Source organism: Sinocyclocheilus rhinocerous, unplaced genomic scaffold, assembly GCF_001515625.1.
Source record: "Sinocyclocheilus rhinocerous isolate Xijiao unplaced genomic scaffold, SAMN03320098_v1.1 scaffold1382, whole genome shotgun sequence".
Lineage (NCBI taxonomy): Eukaryota > Metazoa > Chordata > Actinopteri > Cypriniformes > Cyprinidae > Sinocyclocheilus > Sinocyclocheilus rhinocerous.
This window is the reverse complement of record NW_015657958.1, coordinates 85,073-104,600: the sequence shown is the minus strand read 5'-3', so window position 1 is coordinate 104,600 and position 19,528 is coordinate 85,073. Positions and strand designations below refer to the sequence as shown.

The window sequence follows — 19,528 nt, the reverse complement described above, 5'->3', positions numbered from 1 at the left end:
ATCAAAATAAAGGCATAAAACAGCAAAAATAAATATTTAAAAAAGCAAGAAAGAAAGAAAGAAAGAACATTCCACTAAACTTCTCCTTTGAGTTGAATAAAGAATGTATTAAATGCAAATGTATTCAAATCTTATAAGTTGCAACTGGAAGTTGTATGCATCAGTGTGTGTATATATTTCAGTGGTGTGCTAAATATTTGTGTATGTGTGTTTTCCAGGTCGTGGACCTGTACTGGGGAATTGATCCAGAGGAGTGGGACAGTCCAGAGCTGCAGAGACTACGGATGAAATTACTGGAAGAATGTCTGAAGACTTCAGCCGGTCCATGCTTTGTTGTGGGTATATATGACATTTCATCAAACCATTAACAAGCAACTCTGTTGTCAATCCCAAATATACAGAGAAAGACACTGGTAGTAATTAGTGGTCAACAAATATATCTCCATAGCCAAAATATTGGCCTACATTTGGCAGTTTATCTGTTTGGTCAATAAGAGTTGGAAGCAGGATTTTTATTTTCACATAGAATTTAGGGTTGTTTACTAATGTTTTTGACCATTTCTTTTTCCGTCTTTATTATGGAATCAAGAAGTAGTATCTAAAGTTTCATATATATATTCATATATATATATATATTACAGATTAATTAAAATACCAAGATTCATTTTCAAATTATGTAAAATTATTTTATTAAATATTTTGTAAAATAAATACAAATTTGAAATTTGTAAAAATTAATTCAAAATTGAATTAATGCATTATGCATGTGTTGCTTACTGTCTTTAAATTAAATAGTGTGATATCATATATATCAGCTTTATATCGACCACCCTGCTCTCTAAAATATCAGCCAACAAAAACTCTATATCGATTGACTCTAGTAGTAGTATTCAGTATAGATTGATAAATAGATAAAGGCAGCCTCTCTGTCTAGTGTTTCACTTTTGCAGTGTAAAGATAAATAAGTATAAAAATATCTCAGTGACATCATCACTGTCCGATTTTGAATGGGGGAATTTCTATTGGAATAAGTATTATGTGTTTGTAACTGATGGAGAGCAATTATTGAATAGTTGCATAACTCTCTCAAAACCTTATGGTCACACTTTATTTTAAGGTCCAATTCTGGCCATTAACAAACCTTTAACTATGAATTTTGCCTCAATAAACAATTAATTTGCTGCTAATTAATAGTAATGTCGTTGTTAAGTTTAGGTATTGCCTAGGATTAGGGATGTAAAATGTGGTCATGAAGAATATGTGCTTTATAAGCACTAATAACAGCTAATATGTTATTAATATGAATGCTAATAAGCAAGTTAATAGTGAGAATTGGTCCCTATACCAACATTATTACCAACCCTATACTGTCATTCAAAAGTTTGGGATCAGTAATTTTTTTAAAGAATTAAAAAAAAAAGAATACTTTTATTCAGCAAGAATGTGTTAAATTGATAAAAAGTGATGGTAAAGACATATTGTCAGAAAATATTTCTATTTTGAATATGCTGTTCTTTTTACCTTTTTATTCATCAAAGAATCCTGAAAAAAGTATCACAGGTTCCAAAAAAAAGCAGCACAACTGTTTCCAACATTGATAATAAATCAGCATATTGATAATAAATCAGAAGGATTTCTGAAGGATCGTGTGACACTGAAGACTAGCTACTGCAATGGCTGCTGAAAATAAATGATTCACAGGAATAATTTATATTTTAAGGTATGATAAAATAGAAAATTGCTGTTTTAAATTGTAATAATATTTCACAATATTACAGTTTTTTCTCTACTTTTGATCAAATAAATGCAGTCTTGATGATCAAAAGATACTTCTTTAAAGAACATTAATCTTGCTGATCCCAAACTTTTGAATGGCATGTATACTGTATATCTCACACCTCAGAAGTAACTGCAGCACAGCACATGACAAACAGTGTCATGAGAGGAGTCTGATGAGGAATCTGAGAGGAGCAGTAAAGCAGAGTTGGGCTGGTGTTATGTTCTTGTTTGTGGGGAGAGTTGGGTATGATGTCTCTCTAGTCAGTGATAGCAGGCTGACAGACACCGTGTAGCACCCATATGGGAGCGAAGCACTTGAGTTCACTCGCAGGATGGAGCTCATTGTGCCTCTGTGGCTAGCTCACTCACACACACATAACAAAATGATTTTCACATCTGTCAGCATGGCATGAGGAAGGGTCTGGTTTGATGGCTGATGTTGCAGGAGATGAGTGATCATGCAGAAGTGAAGCACACACACACATTTGAGAGCACCAGGTGGGTTACTAACAGATCAGTGAATTTATAAGGAATATATATTCACACATCACATGATCACACACTCATCTCTGTGTGTGTGTGTGTGTGTGCGCTGAGGGTTCAGAATCAGTTCTCAGGTGTGGAGGGAGATTGATTTTAAATTATTAAAATGTAAATGAGCAATCTGGGCAGGAGGATTGGGATCTAATTGGAGTCAGAGAGCAATGTTTGAGGTGTGTGTGTGTGTGTGTGTGTGTGTGGAAAAGTTAAGTGTGAGGTGAAGTGGTGTGTGTGAGAGCCGTTAAACAGAGATTGTGGGGAGAGTTGGGTATGATGTCTCTCTAGTCAGTGATAGCAGGCTGACAGACACCGTGTAGCACCCATATGGGAGCGAAGCACTTGAGTTCACTCGCAGGATGGAGCTCATTGTGCCTCTGTGGCTAGCTCACTCACACACACATAACAAAATGATTTTCACATCTGTCAGCATGGCATGAGGAAGGGTCTGGTTTGATGGCTGATGTTGCAGGAGATGAGTGATCATGCAGAAGTGAAGCACACAGACACACATTTGAGAGCACCAGGTGGGTTACTAACAGATCGGTGAATTTATAAGGAATATATATTCACACATCACATGATCACACACTCATCTCTCTGTGTGTGTGTGTGTGTGCGCTGAGGGTTCAGAATCAGTTCTCAGGTGTGGAGGGAGATTGATTTTAAATTATTAAAATGTAAATGAGCAATCTGGGCAGGAGGATTGGGATCTAATTGGAGTCAGAGAGCAATGTTTGAGGTGTGTGTGTGTGTGTGTGGAAAAGTTAAGTGTGAGGTGAAGTGGTGTGTGAGAGCCGTTAAACAGAGAACACTTCTAGTTCTTACACTTACATTAGTTATGCTCACTAAGGTCCTGTTCCACCTGGTATTAACATGCATTTCAAATGTATCTTCTGTGACCACTTGTACACTGAAAAAAATGATACTACATTTTTTTAAGGTAAGTGGTTGCAGTGTGTGTGTGTGTGTGTGCGCTGAGGGTTCAGAATCAGTTCTCAGGTGTGGAGGGAGATTGATTTTAAATTATTAAAATGTAAATGAGCAATCTGGGCAGGAGGATTGGGATCTAATTGGAGTCAGAGAGCAATGTTTGAGGTGTGTGTGTGTGTGTGTGTGTGTGTGGAAAAGTTAAGTGTGAGGTGAAGTGGTGTGTGAGAGCCGTTAAACAGAGAACACTTCTAGTTCTTACACTTACATTAGTTATGCTCACTAAGGTCCTGTTCCACCTGGTATTAACATGCATTTCAAATGTATCTTCTGTGACCACTTGTACACTGAAAAAAATGATACTACATTTTTTTAAGGTAAGTGGTTGCAAACAATTTATTTTAGCTACATTTAATTAAAAAATATATATATGTTGAAAGTTAGTCAACTAAATTTGTTTATTTAAATGTAGCTAAAATAAACTGATTGCAACCACTTACCTTAAAAAAATGTGTAAATTCAATTAATCATTTGTAAAGGCCCGTTGTCTATTGTCATTATTGTAGCAATGTATGAAGTTGTATGTAATTGATGCATGTTACATACAGTTTCATACATTCAATGAAACCAAGCTCAGAGTTCACTTTAAAACCAATCAGCTTTCTGTTGGTTAACGTGGTGAATTTGCATAGCCAACTTGACAATTTTTTACCCTCATGCGAAATTCCAGATTGTGTAGAATCTTACTGAAATTAACAACGATTAATGTGAACACCTTTATTTTAAACCGTATACATCACTTTTTGCGGAAGCGGGAAAAAAGTGGGAAAGGAATCAAATAAAAAGGATAAGGAGAGCAGGTGCAACACTGCAAAGGCCTATTCACACTACAATAAATATTTAAATTTAATTAGGACTGTCAAAATGAACATGTTAATGATGTGATTATTATTATTATAATTTTTTTAATATGTAATGCAAATAACTTAGCATCCTTTTTTATTTCCTGGCATCCTTTGGTTAGCGCTACAGTAGACTTTATGAACACGCTTTCAACCACAATAAGATGCAAAAGAGAACTTAATTTGGTACTAGCTCACTGTCTGTGAAGCAGCTTTCTGTGAACACATGCATCTGACATGTGTGCGCAGAAAGCTGCTTCAGACAGAGTTCTTACACAAAATGGTTAAAATGCTGGTTTTGGCGGGTGACCTCATAAACACAAACTTAAATGAGTTAAAATGTCCTAAATGATCATAAAGAGTTGGGAGAAAATCAGATGTGTGTGTCAGATCTGCGTAATGTGCATCAGGTTTTAAAATCACCGGGCTGCTTGCTACAGTCTGGCATTGATGTAAATCAAAGAACAAAAGAGGGGGAAAAAATCCTTCACTGCTCTTTGCTGATTAACTTTTGAAGCTCGAGTAAAGATTAATCTATATTCAATGTATAGGTTCACTTATTTATTAGTGACATCACTTATTTATTTATATAAAATTTAAAAGTTCACTTAAATTAAAAGTTTTTTCAAAGTTATTTTTCAAAGCCTATTAAATGTTAAAAGTAATGGCTTTCAATTATTCTGTAATGTTGAAAGGCTATAATTATGGGCAAAAATTGAGAGGAAATGCATTTAAAAGAGACATCAGTAGCAGTACTGGTATCAGTGATAGTGGTCTTCATTAGGCTACTTAGTAAAAAGATGCCATTAAACACCTGTTTAATATATACCATCTTTATGTTGTTTCTACAAAAAGCATTCAATGTGAAATTATAACAATATAAATATATTAATATACAATTAATCACTATTAATTACAGATAAATTTGCTATAAATTAGCTAACTTTTAATCGATTGAATTTTTGTGGCCAACATTTGTGTTGGTGTTAACAAGACTGTGTGTGTTTTGCTTTCTCACAACACAACAGATCATATTTTGAGTGAGTGTGTGGCAAATAGGTGGCGTTTCACTGCTGTTGGTGGCATATTCATAATGGCTAGTGTATATAGTACATATGTGATGTGATTACGTGTCTTTTTGCCTACCTGCATATGTGGTTTCAGGGCCTCAGACAAGTACCCATACCCCTCTGGTATCGTGGCAGTGAGTTTTACATGAGTGGCAAATCACATTTTTAATCTAGTTTGCTTACATTCTTTGGATTTCAGTCTGCTTTATTTCCCAAACCAAGTCCTGACTCTCTTTTGCCCTTGAACCAATCTTTTATTGTCTTCTCAACCATCTCTTCTCTCTCGCTCTCATCCTTCGAGAGGTTTCTATCTTCATCTCTTTCTTCCACTTCACACCTCCATCTGTCTCCCACCTTCACCTCTATATTCAGTGCTCTAGTGTCCATTTCACCTTTTCTTTCACTCTGATTTGTGTGTCTACTCTTTCACGTAATCCTCCTCTCTGTCCTCGTCCTCTCACCCTCATCTCTCGCTCTCATTCCCTCACTCTCTCATTCTCTTTCTCTCTTAGTAAATGATATGAAGTGTATGACCTCCATCCATGTAGGGCAGAGACTACTTTCACCCTATTAGCCTTTCTCTTTCCAGCATTAGCATTAGCTGTCAGGTTGTGCTGTGGTATTCAAAGCACTCATTTTCGGCACGTAAAATGAAAAGAGTATGTTTTTTTTATTTCTTGTTAAAAATTGTGTTCATGTGAACTCTTGGTCAGGCTTCTTGTCAAAGATTATGCATGTAATAATACAATAATTGTTTTGTTTTTTTTAAAAAGCTTTCCACTGTCTGTCATTGGCCAAACATGTTCTGTTTGTTATCTCTGTTTATTATGCCTGTTGCAGGACATTTCATTTTTAATATATTTGTAATTTAATATATGTTTTATGTCAAGACATTAGTTATACATTACTGATTAAAGGTTCGGGGTCTGTAAGATTGTAAGAAGTCTATGTTCAACAAGGTTTCATTTATTTGATCAAAAATAGAGTGAAAACAGTTATATTGTGGAATATTATTACAATTTATTACAACTGTTTTATTTTCAATGTATTTAAAGCATAATTTACTCCTGTAATGAGAAAGCTGAATTTTCATAGCCACTTAGATCATTCTAAGATGCTGATTTGGTGCTCAAGAAACAATCATTATCAGTGTGTTGTGCTGCTTAATATTTTTGTGGAAACGGTGCTGCATTTTTGTCTAGATTCTTTTAAGAGAACAGCATTTATTTGAAACAGAAATCACCCTAACAATGTAAAAGTCACTATTGATCTGCTTAATGCATCCTTGCTAAATACAAGTATTAATTTCTTTCAGAAATTGAATGTTTAGTGTATAATTTACATTCAAACAGACCTAAAGGCTTGTGGTGTTCACAAGTTTCTAATTTGGAGACCAAGTCAGTTCTAATGTTATTTGATTATATGTCTTGTCAATTTCTCTCTTTTTAAAGTTTTTGCCAAAAACCAACCTACAAATAGCTTCTTACATCTGTAACTGCTTACGTTGGAATAGGAGAAAGTATGTTACACTGAAAAATTACACACTTCACATTTAAGTAGACCGGGAAAGATCCAGGCCACTTTTCTCAGTGGTCTAGCTAAAATTAGCTAAACTAATCTCCTTTGCCAGAGAGACATATGGGTAAGTCTTTCTGATTTATGCACTTTCAGTAGTTAGTGAGAAGTTTCCTAGAAACTGTGCTGGCTTTTCCCAAAGAGCACTTCATTATCTCATAAGAGAAAGAATGGAGGTCAGTTTGTAGAGAGAAAAAAAAAACAGTATTCCCCTTAAACCCCTTTGGACAGCACAAAGCAGACTTGAGTTCAAAGACCAATCCCTTTGGACCTCATGGTTTGGAGTGCAAGTACAAGCAAGCCCTGACACACTTGGAGCTCTGTGAGTGTTTGATCTATATGTGGGATTTCCTCCGTGAAGTTCAGTGATGTTGTGCTGTGTTGTGTCATTGCATGGAGATACATGTATTTGGGTCTATTTTAGAGTCAAAATGAGACTTTGATCAGAGCACGACAGAGAGAGTGCGAGTGTGACAGTTGCACACTCTGACAGTTCTGGGTTGCATGTGCTGGTGTGTCTCCAGAGAAGGTCTCTAGGCAGATTGGAATTGTTTAATCTAAGTGTGACAGGCAGAGATGGGTAGAAACGTAAAATAGAGAGAGATTGAGAGAAACACTCAGATTAATATGAAAACAGACTGCAGGGCTGCTGAGACTGGTAGCATTTAAACGGAAATTAGATTTTAAAGTACGGTCTATATCATCTACATTCATTTTGAGTTTGTTAGCTTTTTTAGCCTCATTATCACAAATATACAGTGTTGGGGAGTAACTAGTTACATGTAACAATGTTACGCAATTAAATGACAAAATAAATGTAACTGTAATCCATTATAGTTACTGAGAAAAAAATGGTTAAATAAATTACAGTTACTTGTGAAAAAATGTAACAATGTCGGCAACGATAGCTACATGGTACGGGCGTCCCGAGTTCAAATCCCGACTTGAGGACCTTTCCTGATCCCGCCCCCTATCTCTCTCCCACTTCACTTCCTGTCAGTTTTGATCTGTCCTATTGTAATAAAGGCGAAAATGCCAAAAAATTAATCTAAAAAAAATAATAATTTAACAATTACAAAGCGAGTTACATCTGAATATTTGCTGTAAAAAGATAGGATATGTTGAATAAAATTAATTTGTTTTGCCTGTTTTTGATTGACCACTCTAAAATATGAGACACCAATGTTTCAGGAGTTTATATAGGACACATGCTTATTCAATAACTGTTTTATGTATATGCTTTACTTTTTAAAATTAACTATTTTTTTTCCAAAGGCATTGTTAGATGCCAATGTTTCCTGTTATAGCTATGCAAAGATTTGATTTCAAAAACAGTATCACAGCTATTAAACTATTTCTTATTATTTTAAATTTGTATTTAACCTCAGAAAGATCTCAAAGTAAACAGAGGTGTTAAAGTCTGATTTTGTGGTGACTGTGCTTTAAAATGAAATTACTATAATCTTAATTCAAATGAAGTCTGTATTCAAAATTCTAATGAATTTTGAAGTCTGACAGTAATCAGTGTTGAGTACTACTGTAAGGTTAACCCTGCCTGCTTTAAATGTTTGAAATCGATTAACATCTGAGAACATTCGTTAGAAACGTAGTAAAAGTAATTAAAAGGTAATCAAATGTAATCTTTTACATTACTTTAATAAAGTAATTGAAATAGTTACACTACTTATTGCATTTTGAATAGGGTAACTTGTAATCTGTAACCTATTACATTTCCAAAGTAACCTTCCCAACACTGCAAATATATACACTATTGTTGTTACACTACAAACATTTGGGGTCAGTAATTATTCAGGAAGGATTATTAAGTTTTATTCAGGAAGGATGTATGTAATTTATCAAAAGAGACAGTAAAGATCATTATCATGTAACAAATGATTTCTGTTTCAAATAAATGCTTTTCTTTTGAAGAAGCACAACTGTTTTCAACATTGATGATAATAATACAAAATGTTTCTTGGACAACAAATCAGCATACAGTACATCTAAAGGATCATGTGACAATAAAGACTGGAGTCATGGAGAAAACCTACCGTTGCCATAACAGTAATAAATTACATTTTGAAGTATATTAAAACAGAAAACAGTTATTTTAAATTGTAGTAATATTTAACCATTTCAAATTGATTTGACTGATTTTACTGTATTGTATTTTGATCAAATAAATGCAGCCTAGATATGCATAAGAGATCTTACCAAACTTCTGAATGATAGTGTACATCAAAAATATAAAAAAGTAGGAGAATTTAATTTACATGGACCTCCCATGTCTTTCCACTGTGCTTCATTTCATTGTAAAATTGCATTTGAGCCCCAAGTCTCAAAAAGAAAAACAATCCTAAACAATGAACTTGACATTCCTCAAAGATGAATTAATTCTGAACAACACTCCCCACACTCTCCACTTCCCACAATGCTCTGAGGTTATGGTTTCCTAGAACAGTAACAGTAAGACAGACATCAAAGCACTTGCAAGAGGAGACAGCAGCTGAAACTCACTGTCACACAGCCTGGGGCAGAGACAGAGACAGAGAGAGAGATGGGCAGAAAGAGCTAGAAGGGAAGAAACAAGAGAACAGTAATAGAGCTGCAGAACAACAAAGGAGTGGATGAGAAAATGAAGGCGCTATGATACACACTCCTAATATGACTTCAAAGTGTCTGTTTATTCTAGTACCTGTTCATGTGTCATCAAAGTGTGGCACGGTATCAAGGGACTGTGTCTCACAGCACACAGTCCAGAGTGCTTGGTTTCACATGGAACTGAATGTTTAGGGGCTACACATACAGAATATACTGTACTATATACTCTTGTTTTGTCCATGCTTAAGGAAAAACACTGGCTTATCTGTAAGTAGACCAAGCAAACCATCTCAGAGGAACAGTATAGCAACACAGATTGTACTATAGGGTCATTTTACAGCCTCGCTCTCTATTTCTCTCTTACACACACCTTGTTGTTCTTCACGCCCCGAGGGTGCAGATAATAGTGTGTATCATCAGCAGCAGCAGATTTCATGGCAGCGGAGGTGTCTCTGAGCCCCGCGTGATAAAACATGAGACAGATGTACGTCTTACATGTTTTTGTGAGTGTGTGTGTGTCTCAATTGCCAAGGGGACGTATTTCCACACTGACACCCTAACACTCGTTTGACCAGTTCTTCACAGTCTCTCTATTCCTGTTATCCACTGTCTGAGGCTGTGACAAAGACATCAGCTGAAACCTCCTTTCAGTTATTCAACATGTATTTTTTTTTATATTTTGTAGACTATATATTTTGTAGCTATTTTCACAACTGGTTAAAACCTCAAAGATTGGTGGAGGAGGATCTTCACAAAAATGTGAAAAAGAGTATTACATGTCAAAAAGATTCAGAGTTACATCGGGTGAATTGTAAAGTGTAGCTCATCTTCCACATCCAATGTGATGAGATTTCATGAAATTGAGAAGACTGAAATTGGAACCAAATGATTTTCTGACATGTTTAGAGTTGCTGGAGGCTGAACAGCGTGTATGAATGAGCTGGATGATACCTAGCTTTTTTTCTTTTCAGGGTTTCATTCTGGTGCTCAGGATGTCTGAGATTATGTGAAATTTGCACACACACACACACACAGACATGCACACACATCTATCAGAGGAAATCAATAATGGCTTTGCAAAGCTGTTTTTAATATTTATAGATTTCTTTAGTGTTGCCTGCTAAGGTTGTAATGGTTTGGGGTTACAGGTTCTTCTGAGTACACACGATTTACAACACTTTTTTGTTAAATGAATATATTTTGTTTAAAAATATATGAGAGTAATATCGATGTTGTTCTGATCTTGTTTTGTTAGAAAGAGAATATGTAGGTTTAAAAAATGTGGGCTATTTTGAGAAATTTAAAGGGATAGTTAAACCAAATATGCTTTAATTTCTTTTAATTTTTTTATGTTTTTTTTTTTTTTTTTTTGTAATACTAGCCTATAGAAGAATTGTCATTTTTGGGTGGACTGTTCCTTAATTAATCAAATGATTTCAGTGGAGCTGATCCTAGTAATTCTCGTATAAAATTTTAATGGATATTGAAAAAGGTATTTTTCTTGCATCACAGTGTAGAGTCATGTAGTTCATGAGAAAAATTCAAAGAATTCCTCCGTTTTTTTTATTAAAAGGGTTAAATGTAGTAATAACACTGTAACATCCAACACTGATGTTTTTGCACATTGATTAAGAATTGCATCCACAAATACAATGTGGTTTTAGTTTTAAAAAATGATTTTGAATGTATTATGAAGGTTAAGATTTTTTTTTTTTAATCATATCACCTTTGCTTATAAGAAAAGCATGAAGAAGCAGAAGGCGAGGGAGAGAGAGTTGGGTTTTGGCTCATCACCCTCATTCTTAATCTAGTTGGCAGAGTTTCATAGTCCTAATACTCCTCAGTACTGTGCACTAAACACTAGAGCAATAAAGCTCACAGGAATAATGTATCTGTCTCTGTGTAGGAAGGAGTTGGAAAAAAAAGAGAGAATGTATAAGCTAAAATTACAGAGGAAGAGCGAGACAGATAGATGCACAGTGATGTAAAGGTCGGGTAAGCAAAGCATTAAAAGTTCACCCCAGTAGCCATTAAAAAATACTGAATTAGCTGTCACATAAATCATCTCACAGCACCACTGTCACATTTTTCCTGTAGGAAACCTACAATTTCAGTAGAGATATAAGCCAAGGAGAAGAATTTCTCTTTGGATTCTGCTACTCCTCTTTAATCAGAGACCATGATATCCCACAACCCCTGTCTCATCTCCTGCAAGTCTCTAATGTATATGTTTTTGAAGAAGGGCCAGATCATTAGTCAATAGGCTTATCCAACACAATTTGAATGCTCTGTCACTGGCGGCTATGGGCTCGTGGACACAATGACACTGGCAAACGTAGCGAAGTGGCTTTCTAATCTCAGCGGCGCGGACAACAGTCACGCAAGGAGTAGCTAAATAGCTTGGAAAAGACATAAAGGTTGGCAGTGGGATGCTCTAAAGCTAACAGCCTTTACTGTATTTTTGTGAATTCATTACAAACTTGCAATGTTAAATGGCATGTGGACTGTTTTATTTTCTGTAGCTTTCAAATTCAGTTTTTTCTTTGTATAAACCCTGTTAATAAGTCTTAATTGATCATTTTGACATTTCACATTTGAAATTATTAACCCTGGTTTCAGACCGTTCAAACTTTATCCTGTCTTAATTAATCCCAGGTTTAAAGATTTCTTACTGTTCACTTGTAAACTCTGGGTTAATGTTCTTATTTGCATATTTATGAGGTCAGTTTGCAATGTCCACTCGATGTTATCGACCTCATAATATGCAAACCAGAATACCGCTTGTGACAGGAACCGCAAAAGATTAGAGGTTTTCATAAACCAGGGTTTAAAGCAGTTCTGAGCTTCAAAATTATGAGTGTAATCTGTTGATTTACCCAGGGTTAAAAGTGGCCTTAGTCCAGATTTTTAAAACACAATAATCAAGGTTATGCGTAGTGTAACAGCCCTTTGTGTTTCTCTCCTCCTCTTTATTTATTTCTGCTTTTATGATACGCTGTGATAAGATTAAGGTGTAAATAAAGTTTCTCCCTCTTTCCCAGGGGCTCATTGGAGAGAAGTACGGCAGCATTCGGGTCCCAGGGGAGGTGGAGTCGGCTGAGTTTGAGATGATTTTGGATGCAGCGGTGGAGGCGGGACTAGACACACGGATATTGGAGGAGTGGTATTGTCGGGATGAGAACTCAGTCCCACCTGCCTACTACCTAAAACCAAAAGCTGAGATGCTGAAGAACTACCAGAACTCTGTAAGTAGAGCAGGAAGGAACAAATATGTTTGAAGAACTGGGATATCTTTTAAGACATTAGTGTTTAGAAACAATGAAAATCTTTCTTTATAATTAGATGTATAGCTAATTCCAAAGTACAAGGTATGAATGAAATTAGCTAGAAAGTACAAAATGCTGGTTACCACATTTCACAGTGTTAAGTGTTATATACCAATACCATTCAAAAGTTTGGGGTCAGTAAGCTTTTTTAATATTTTCAAAAGAAGTCTCTTTTGCTCACCAAGGCTACGATTATTTTTAGCACAAAAACAGTAAAACAGTAATATTGTGAAACATTATTAGACTTTAAAATAACTTTAATTTAATATATTTAAAATTTTAATTTATGACTGTGATTGCAAAGCTGATCTGATCTGATATGATCCTTCAGAAATCATTCGAATATATTAATTTGGTGCTCAAGAAACATTTCTTCTTATTATTAGAGTTGAAGACGGTTGTGCAGCTTAACATTTTTGTTAAAACCATGATACTTTTTTTTTTTTTCATTTTTCTTTGAGTAGAAAGTTTATATGAATAGTATATATTTAAAAGATAAATCTTTTGCTTTCACTGTCTCTTTTGGGCAATCTAATGCATATTTCTGAATAAAACAAGAACCCCAAACTTTTGAACAGTAGTGTAAAACATGTCCAAATGTTGTTATTTCTTCATTATCACAATTTAAAGGAATTTTACATTTTTCAGTTGAAATGTTCAGTTAAATAGCAATTGAACAAATTATGATTAATCATAGGATACAGTCAAGACCTTTGAGGTAGAACAGGCTAAATTCCAATTTACAGTGGGCAGGCATACAGATGCAAAATTGGCTCATTTTTAGTACTGTTTGCTTGTTGATTGTCCCAAGTGTAAGGTGTTCCATTAACCCAGAAACTGTGTAAACAGCAAATGCAACTGGAACATGAATGTATATAAGAATAATAACACCCAAACCCAGACAGGAGACTTTTTCACGGTCAGCGGCTGGCCGGTGCTGTTGCTGTTTTATATGGAGCACTGTAGAAATGGCAGGCCCGAGAGAGAACACTGTTCACTGCCTGTAGAGTTTATTAGCTTCATACATTCAGTTTGTCTTTCATTAAACCTTACTGGAGCTCTCTCTTCCTTTCTTACACACACACAAATTCTGTTTCACTTTTTGTCACCCGTACACACACACAGATCATATAGTGTTGTATAAATCAGGTTGTAACGCAGAGTGGCTGCAAATTGAGGAAGCGTCTGTGAAGCTGAGGGTCTCTGTTGGACTAAAATGAGAAAAGCAGCAGGGACTGAGTTTCTACCTGCACTCAGCAGAAACACCCACTGATCTCGATCTCTCTCTCGCTCTCTCTCTCTCTCTCTCTCTCCCTCCCTCTCCCTCTCTCTCTCTCCTTCTGTCCTCTTTCTCTCTGGTAGGTGACTGGGTTCATGACAAACACTTCTTAAAATATTACTTCAGTAACAATGTGGTGTCTGCTTTCTCTTTCTCTGTTCAAGATGACAGAGTCATTTGTATTGTTGGGTAAACTCTGGTAAATTGGACTCCTTTTGACATCCCTCTACATCGAGTTCTTGTGGTCATGGAAATATTAGGAACTTTCAAATTTCTAGGCATGACTTGGAAAAGTCAATGGAAAATCTCACGGAACTGTATTAATATGTTTTCATATCAATATATGTTTTAAATATAATAATAAGTTTTTTCTCTAGTTATACTGTACTAATCAGCTAGAGATTTTGCAAGTGCTTTTTAAAATATTTTTTATTTTATATACAAAATAATTTTGTATATAAAAAAATTAATCTTAAGGAAGCTATTTAAGAAGTAAGCTATTTCTTGTGAATGTGCGAGACTTTCGATTCATTAGCCACTATAGGTGAATAACTTGAAGAATAACAGAGTGCAGTAAACTAAAACTATATGTGCTACATTATTTATGATTACAATAATACATTAAAATATGACAAAAAAATACCAGATTGCAGTATCAAGCAGCATAATGGACTATATGCAGCTAAAATAACTGGAAGTGGCTGGCACTGGAAGTCTTGAGCATTCAAGTTAAAAATGCTCGTGCCTCATCTTACATTAAAAATAAGGTGGATAGTGACAAACAAAAATCACAGAGAATGCATGTAAGTGCATTGGTCCAAAGGTGTGGAAACACATAATTCAGTCATTTTTCTGTGAAGTTATTAACAAAGTACAGTAGAAAACTAAAGTAATGTTGGAGCTGTGGTGTAGCAGTTTCAGGTTTGATTCTGGCCTGTGTCATGTTCTGATGCCTCTTCTCTCTCTCTACTTTGCTGTTGATTATAAAAATAAAAATAAAAATAGCAAAATAGTTATCAAAATTAGTCATGTTCTTGAAATTCATGATCACATGGATTCTGATTGAAATAGCTGTATTTCGAGACTGAAAATTTGCCAAACCATGGTAAATGTGACAGCACCTTTAAAGGACAGAGGTCAAGAACTAATACAAACCTTAAATGCAGTTTGTGCTAGAACAAGATTAAAACTATGCTAGCTGTGCTACCTACATCTAGCATTAAGGTTAAACCAAAAAGTGCTAATGCATTTGTTACTGCTTTTTGGTGTAATGAAAGAAGTGTTAATTAATGTATTAATTAATGTAATGGGGCAGGATGTAATGTAGGTTTTTTTATTGGTTTAAAAGGCCAACATACAAATAATGGAACCTTGAAAAACTGGATGACTCCATATGTGCTTTTACCCCACAGATGGAGTCAAGCAGCGTAGCAAAATCGAAGAACGACAAGGCATGGAGGGCAGTCTCAGAGGAAATCAAGAGGATCTTCAGAACCTCTGTTTTACAGCTGCAGGAGAAGGGGACCATGAAGAGCAGTCAAGCCAAGAAATTTCTTTGCTCGGGTAAACTCTAGTTATATTTACAGTAATGACTGTTCACAGCTAATAAATGTTTAGTGTTATTTTGCATGGCTTTAAATGCCTGAGTGGGTTTGCAATGTGTTTTTGAGTACATTGCAACTTCTATAAGTGTCAACATTGACTGTATATGTAAATATACTAATGGCACTTTTAAATCATTATGGTCAACTTATTTTCCACCGAGCTAAAGGTCCCCATCCAAATGCCTAAAATGACTTAATACTTGATATGATTCTCTCATCTATTTTTTTGTAATAATCTCAATGTTCTGTGAGTAATTTTGCTGAAATAACATGTTTTTTGATCCATAGTGGAGTTTAATGTTACCATTCTTAACAATCACCGCCTTCTTGCTGATTTAGTGCTTCTGTTGGGGAGAATAAATGCATACTTGTCTATCTGTCTATCCTTGCTGTCACTGTCAACCTTGACAATTTTGAACAGGCCATTGTCATACTTTCGCCGACATTTATTATTTTGATAACAGCTTTTGAAAAAAACAATTAGCCACCTGGGATATGTCAATGTGTCTACATTTGGACCGTGATGCTGTTACACTGCTCTGATTGGGCATTGTCATCATATGACAACAATAAAAACAGAAGGGGAGTTATTAGCTATATTTTTGCTTATTTATATGATTCTATTGCAGACATTTACAACATGCTAGAATGATTTTAAAGTAGTTCACATAATGCCTTTATACACATATATGGGATGGAAATTAACTCTGCAGGACAGTGGCCTTCCAGCACCTTTTGTGACTCAATGCGTGCAGCAATTTCCAACCAGCCACATCAAGGAAATCTGAGGATCTTAGACACATTTTCACTCTAAACGTTTCAATGGTGCTTGATGCCTAACATTTAGGTTGTTTGTCTGTAAAATTATATGTATAATTAAAAAAGGCTGAATCATGCAACAGAGCCATGGTTTATAGATTTGTGGTTTCAAAGAGAGATCGTATTCAAAGCTCACAATGAATGTAAATGTTATTTTTATCCCGCTCTTGAAAGTCATTGTGACTAAATTAAAATTCGCCAGGCATTAGCCAGCATAAGAGGAGATCTAATCAGGCTAACTTAATTCATCCAGGTTAATCCAATATTCAGTGATACAGTTAAGTCTCATCACCATACCCCACATTAGAGACAGTGGGTCGTCACCGGAGAAAGAACAGATTTACTGCTTGCTCTTTTATGTCATTCTGAGTGCATGGGCTTATAATTCAATCACTGATACAGTTAAGTCTTCATGTCGACATGCAGTAGATATGAAACAATTGCATTCAAGAGGATCCCCTAAGTGAGGCATTTCTTTTTTTCCCAAGAAGAATAATTTGCTCTCAGTCGCAGAGGTTTTACTTTCATTAAAACTGAGGTCTTCTGTCTGACTTCAGAGCATCAGTGAGTCTTTCCCCGATCTCGAGCTTGTGCACTCTGATGTCTGACGGATGTGGCATCTTGTGGGTCTTTATTAAAGGAAGCATCGCTGCATCATAGAAAATAGGCATCACATTGGTATTACATTTCACAAGAAAATATGCAAGTAAAAATAAAAGACGGTAATGTTGGTCAGGGATCAGATTACCTGCTGACTCCCCTTGATCGGTTGTTTTGTAACAGACATCACATGCATGACAGAAGATTGAGTATGAGGTAGTTTAATATAGTATGTATTAAATGTATTACATTAAGTGTAATAAAAGTGTTAATAAATATGTACTTGAATGGTAGTAGGGTGTTTTCACATCAAAAGTATTTTCCAAAACCTTTTGTGTCTATGTATGAAAATAATGACATTAACTTCGGTATTGACCTTGTATCTATACTACAGTACATAGGTATTTTACAATATTTAGCATTTTGCATATTTTGGCATTTTACCATTACGATAAAATATAATAACTGTTTTCTATTTTAATCTAAACTGTTATTTAATTCCTGTGATGACAAAGCTATGTTTTTAGTATTGCTTGATTCTAACTAAATCTAATTTGAGTCTGCTAATCTGCTAACACTATCAGTGTTGAAAACAGCTGTGCTGCTTAATATTTTTTTATAGTATTTTTTGCTTTTTGATGAATAAAGATAAAATTCTAAAGAACAACATTTACTTGAAATAGAATTTTTGTAACATTATAAATGTCTTACTTTTGATCAACTGAATGCTGAATAAAGTTTTTGGTTTTTTCAAACAAAATTAAAAAATCCTACTGAACCCAATGGTAGTGTGTTTAGTGTATAATGTATAATATCTTCAAGCAGGTACCCTATTTGTTTTTCAGTGTGGTTTCTATTTTGATTACTAATACCAGAGTGAGGAAAGTACTTGCAAGATTTAATCAAGGTAACGCTCTCCTGGGGGATTTGTAGCCGTTTACTTGCCGCCTTTGCATCCCCCTCTCCTCTCATTTACAAAACAAGCTGCAAGTATGCGATACTAAGCTGACGAGGTTGGCAGGCTATCACTGGAATACTGCCTTTGGAGGTCTTTGATAAAACCAGGCGAGGCTGGATTAAGAGATCATATCACTTTTTTCTTCGTCAAGGCAGCTCAGAGAGATGCATCATATCATTTGCTAAAGACTGGCAAACGCGGGGGAAGAGCTCACCTCATCAAATTAAGCATGTTTTCTGAAAGTGCCACTGAAGTGTTTCGGGAGTAAACAGTGGCAGGGATGAAAACCATGAATGAAAAGAAACGTTATGTTATGCATAACTGGGTAATTATCATGCTCTCTCTGTTTTCTCCTGTCTTTCAGCATTAGAGGATGAACTGGATTTCGCATTGGGCAAGCAGACCCCAGCCTTCCTCAAGAAATGTGTATGTTACATCCGGAAGATATCCAACTTTGACCGTTTCGCTAAACTCCCCGAGATGGCCCACTACATGGACATCGTGGTGAGCGACGACCGTGTCATGAGAAACCAAGAAGCCTACGAGCGTCTTCTAAAAGTCAGAGACGAGTTCATTCCAATGGTGGTGGCAGCGTCCAATCTTCGAGTCTACTCCTCCGTCACTCACTGTGACATGAAACTTGGCTACTCGCAGGAAGTAGAGAGCCACTACGTCGAAGGTCTGTGCAAACAGTTTTATGAAGACATGGTGGATATCATCCAGGCCACGGTCCAACAGAACTTTGACACAGAGACAGATACGCTCTATGATGAAATTATACAGCATCTTTCGCTGTGCAAGACTTTTTCATCTTTTTATGTGTACAAGAGTGAAGCCTTGGACATAGTCCAGGAGTACCTGTACCCCTCCAAAGGTGGTCGAATAACTCCCCTAGTGGTGTATGGAGGACCCTGCACTGGAAAGACATTGTTACTTGCTGAAGTGGCAAAACAGGTGAAAAGCATGTATAGTATGCCCATTTGTGTGTGTGGGGGTGAGAGAGAAAGCACGTGTGAACATACTGACCTGCTTTTTAAGGCCATCTGGATGCCGGCACATGTTAGATTAATGCTGCGGGATGCCTGTATTTAGCCTAAAGCTGTTCTTTGCTTCCTCTGACTTAATATCTGATGTCATGGCATGAGATTCAAATTAACATTAAAGGGGTCCTATTATGCTTTTCCACTTTTTCAACTTTAGTTAATCTGTAATGTTGCTGTTTGAGCATAAAAAAAGATCTGCAAAGTTACAAAGCTCAAAGTCCAATTCAAAAGGAGATATTTTATTTAACAGAAATCACTTTTCAAAAACTACAACGAACGACTCGTTTGGACTACAACGCATATTTTCCGGGATTTGTGATATCACAAAGATCGACGAATGGGACGAGACCTGGTTGAGCTGCACTAAAGAAGGCAATGAGTGTTATCACTATGTTGGAGACATGCTAGCTTTACCAAGGAAGACAAACTTAGAGTGGTTACAATCATCCGGGTTTAAATCGCACTCAAATTGATTTGATAAAGAACATTATTTTGTGTATTTGGT

General features: G+C 35.8%; 1 protein-coding gene across 1 annotated transcript in view; it reads left to right on the top strand.

Annotated features, from left to right (window-relative positions):
• The window catches only part of LOC107721652 (NACHT and WD repeat domain-containing protein 2-like), a 43,673-nt gene that overhangs the window by 17,223 nt on the left and 6,922 nt on the right, over positions 1-19,528 (top strand). The window contains exons 3-6 of the mRNA XM_016529773.1: positions 219-335; positions 12,436-12,639; positions 15,412-15,562; positions 18,345-18,934. Of these exons, the coding sequence (XP_016385259.1) occupies positions 219-335; positions 12,436-12,639; positions 15,412-15,562; positions 18,345-18,934 (1,062 nt within the window). The remainder of the gene's footprint in view (positions 1-218; positions 336-12,435; positions 12,640-15,411; positions 15,563-18,344; positions 18,935-19,528) is intronic.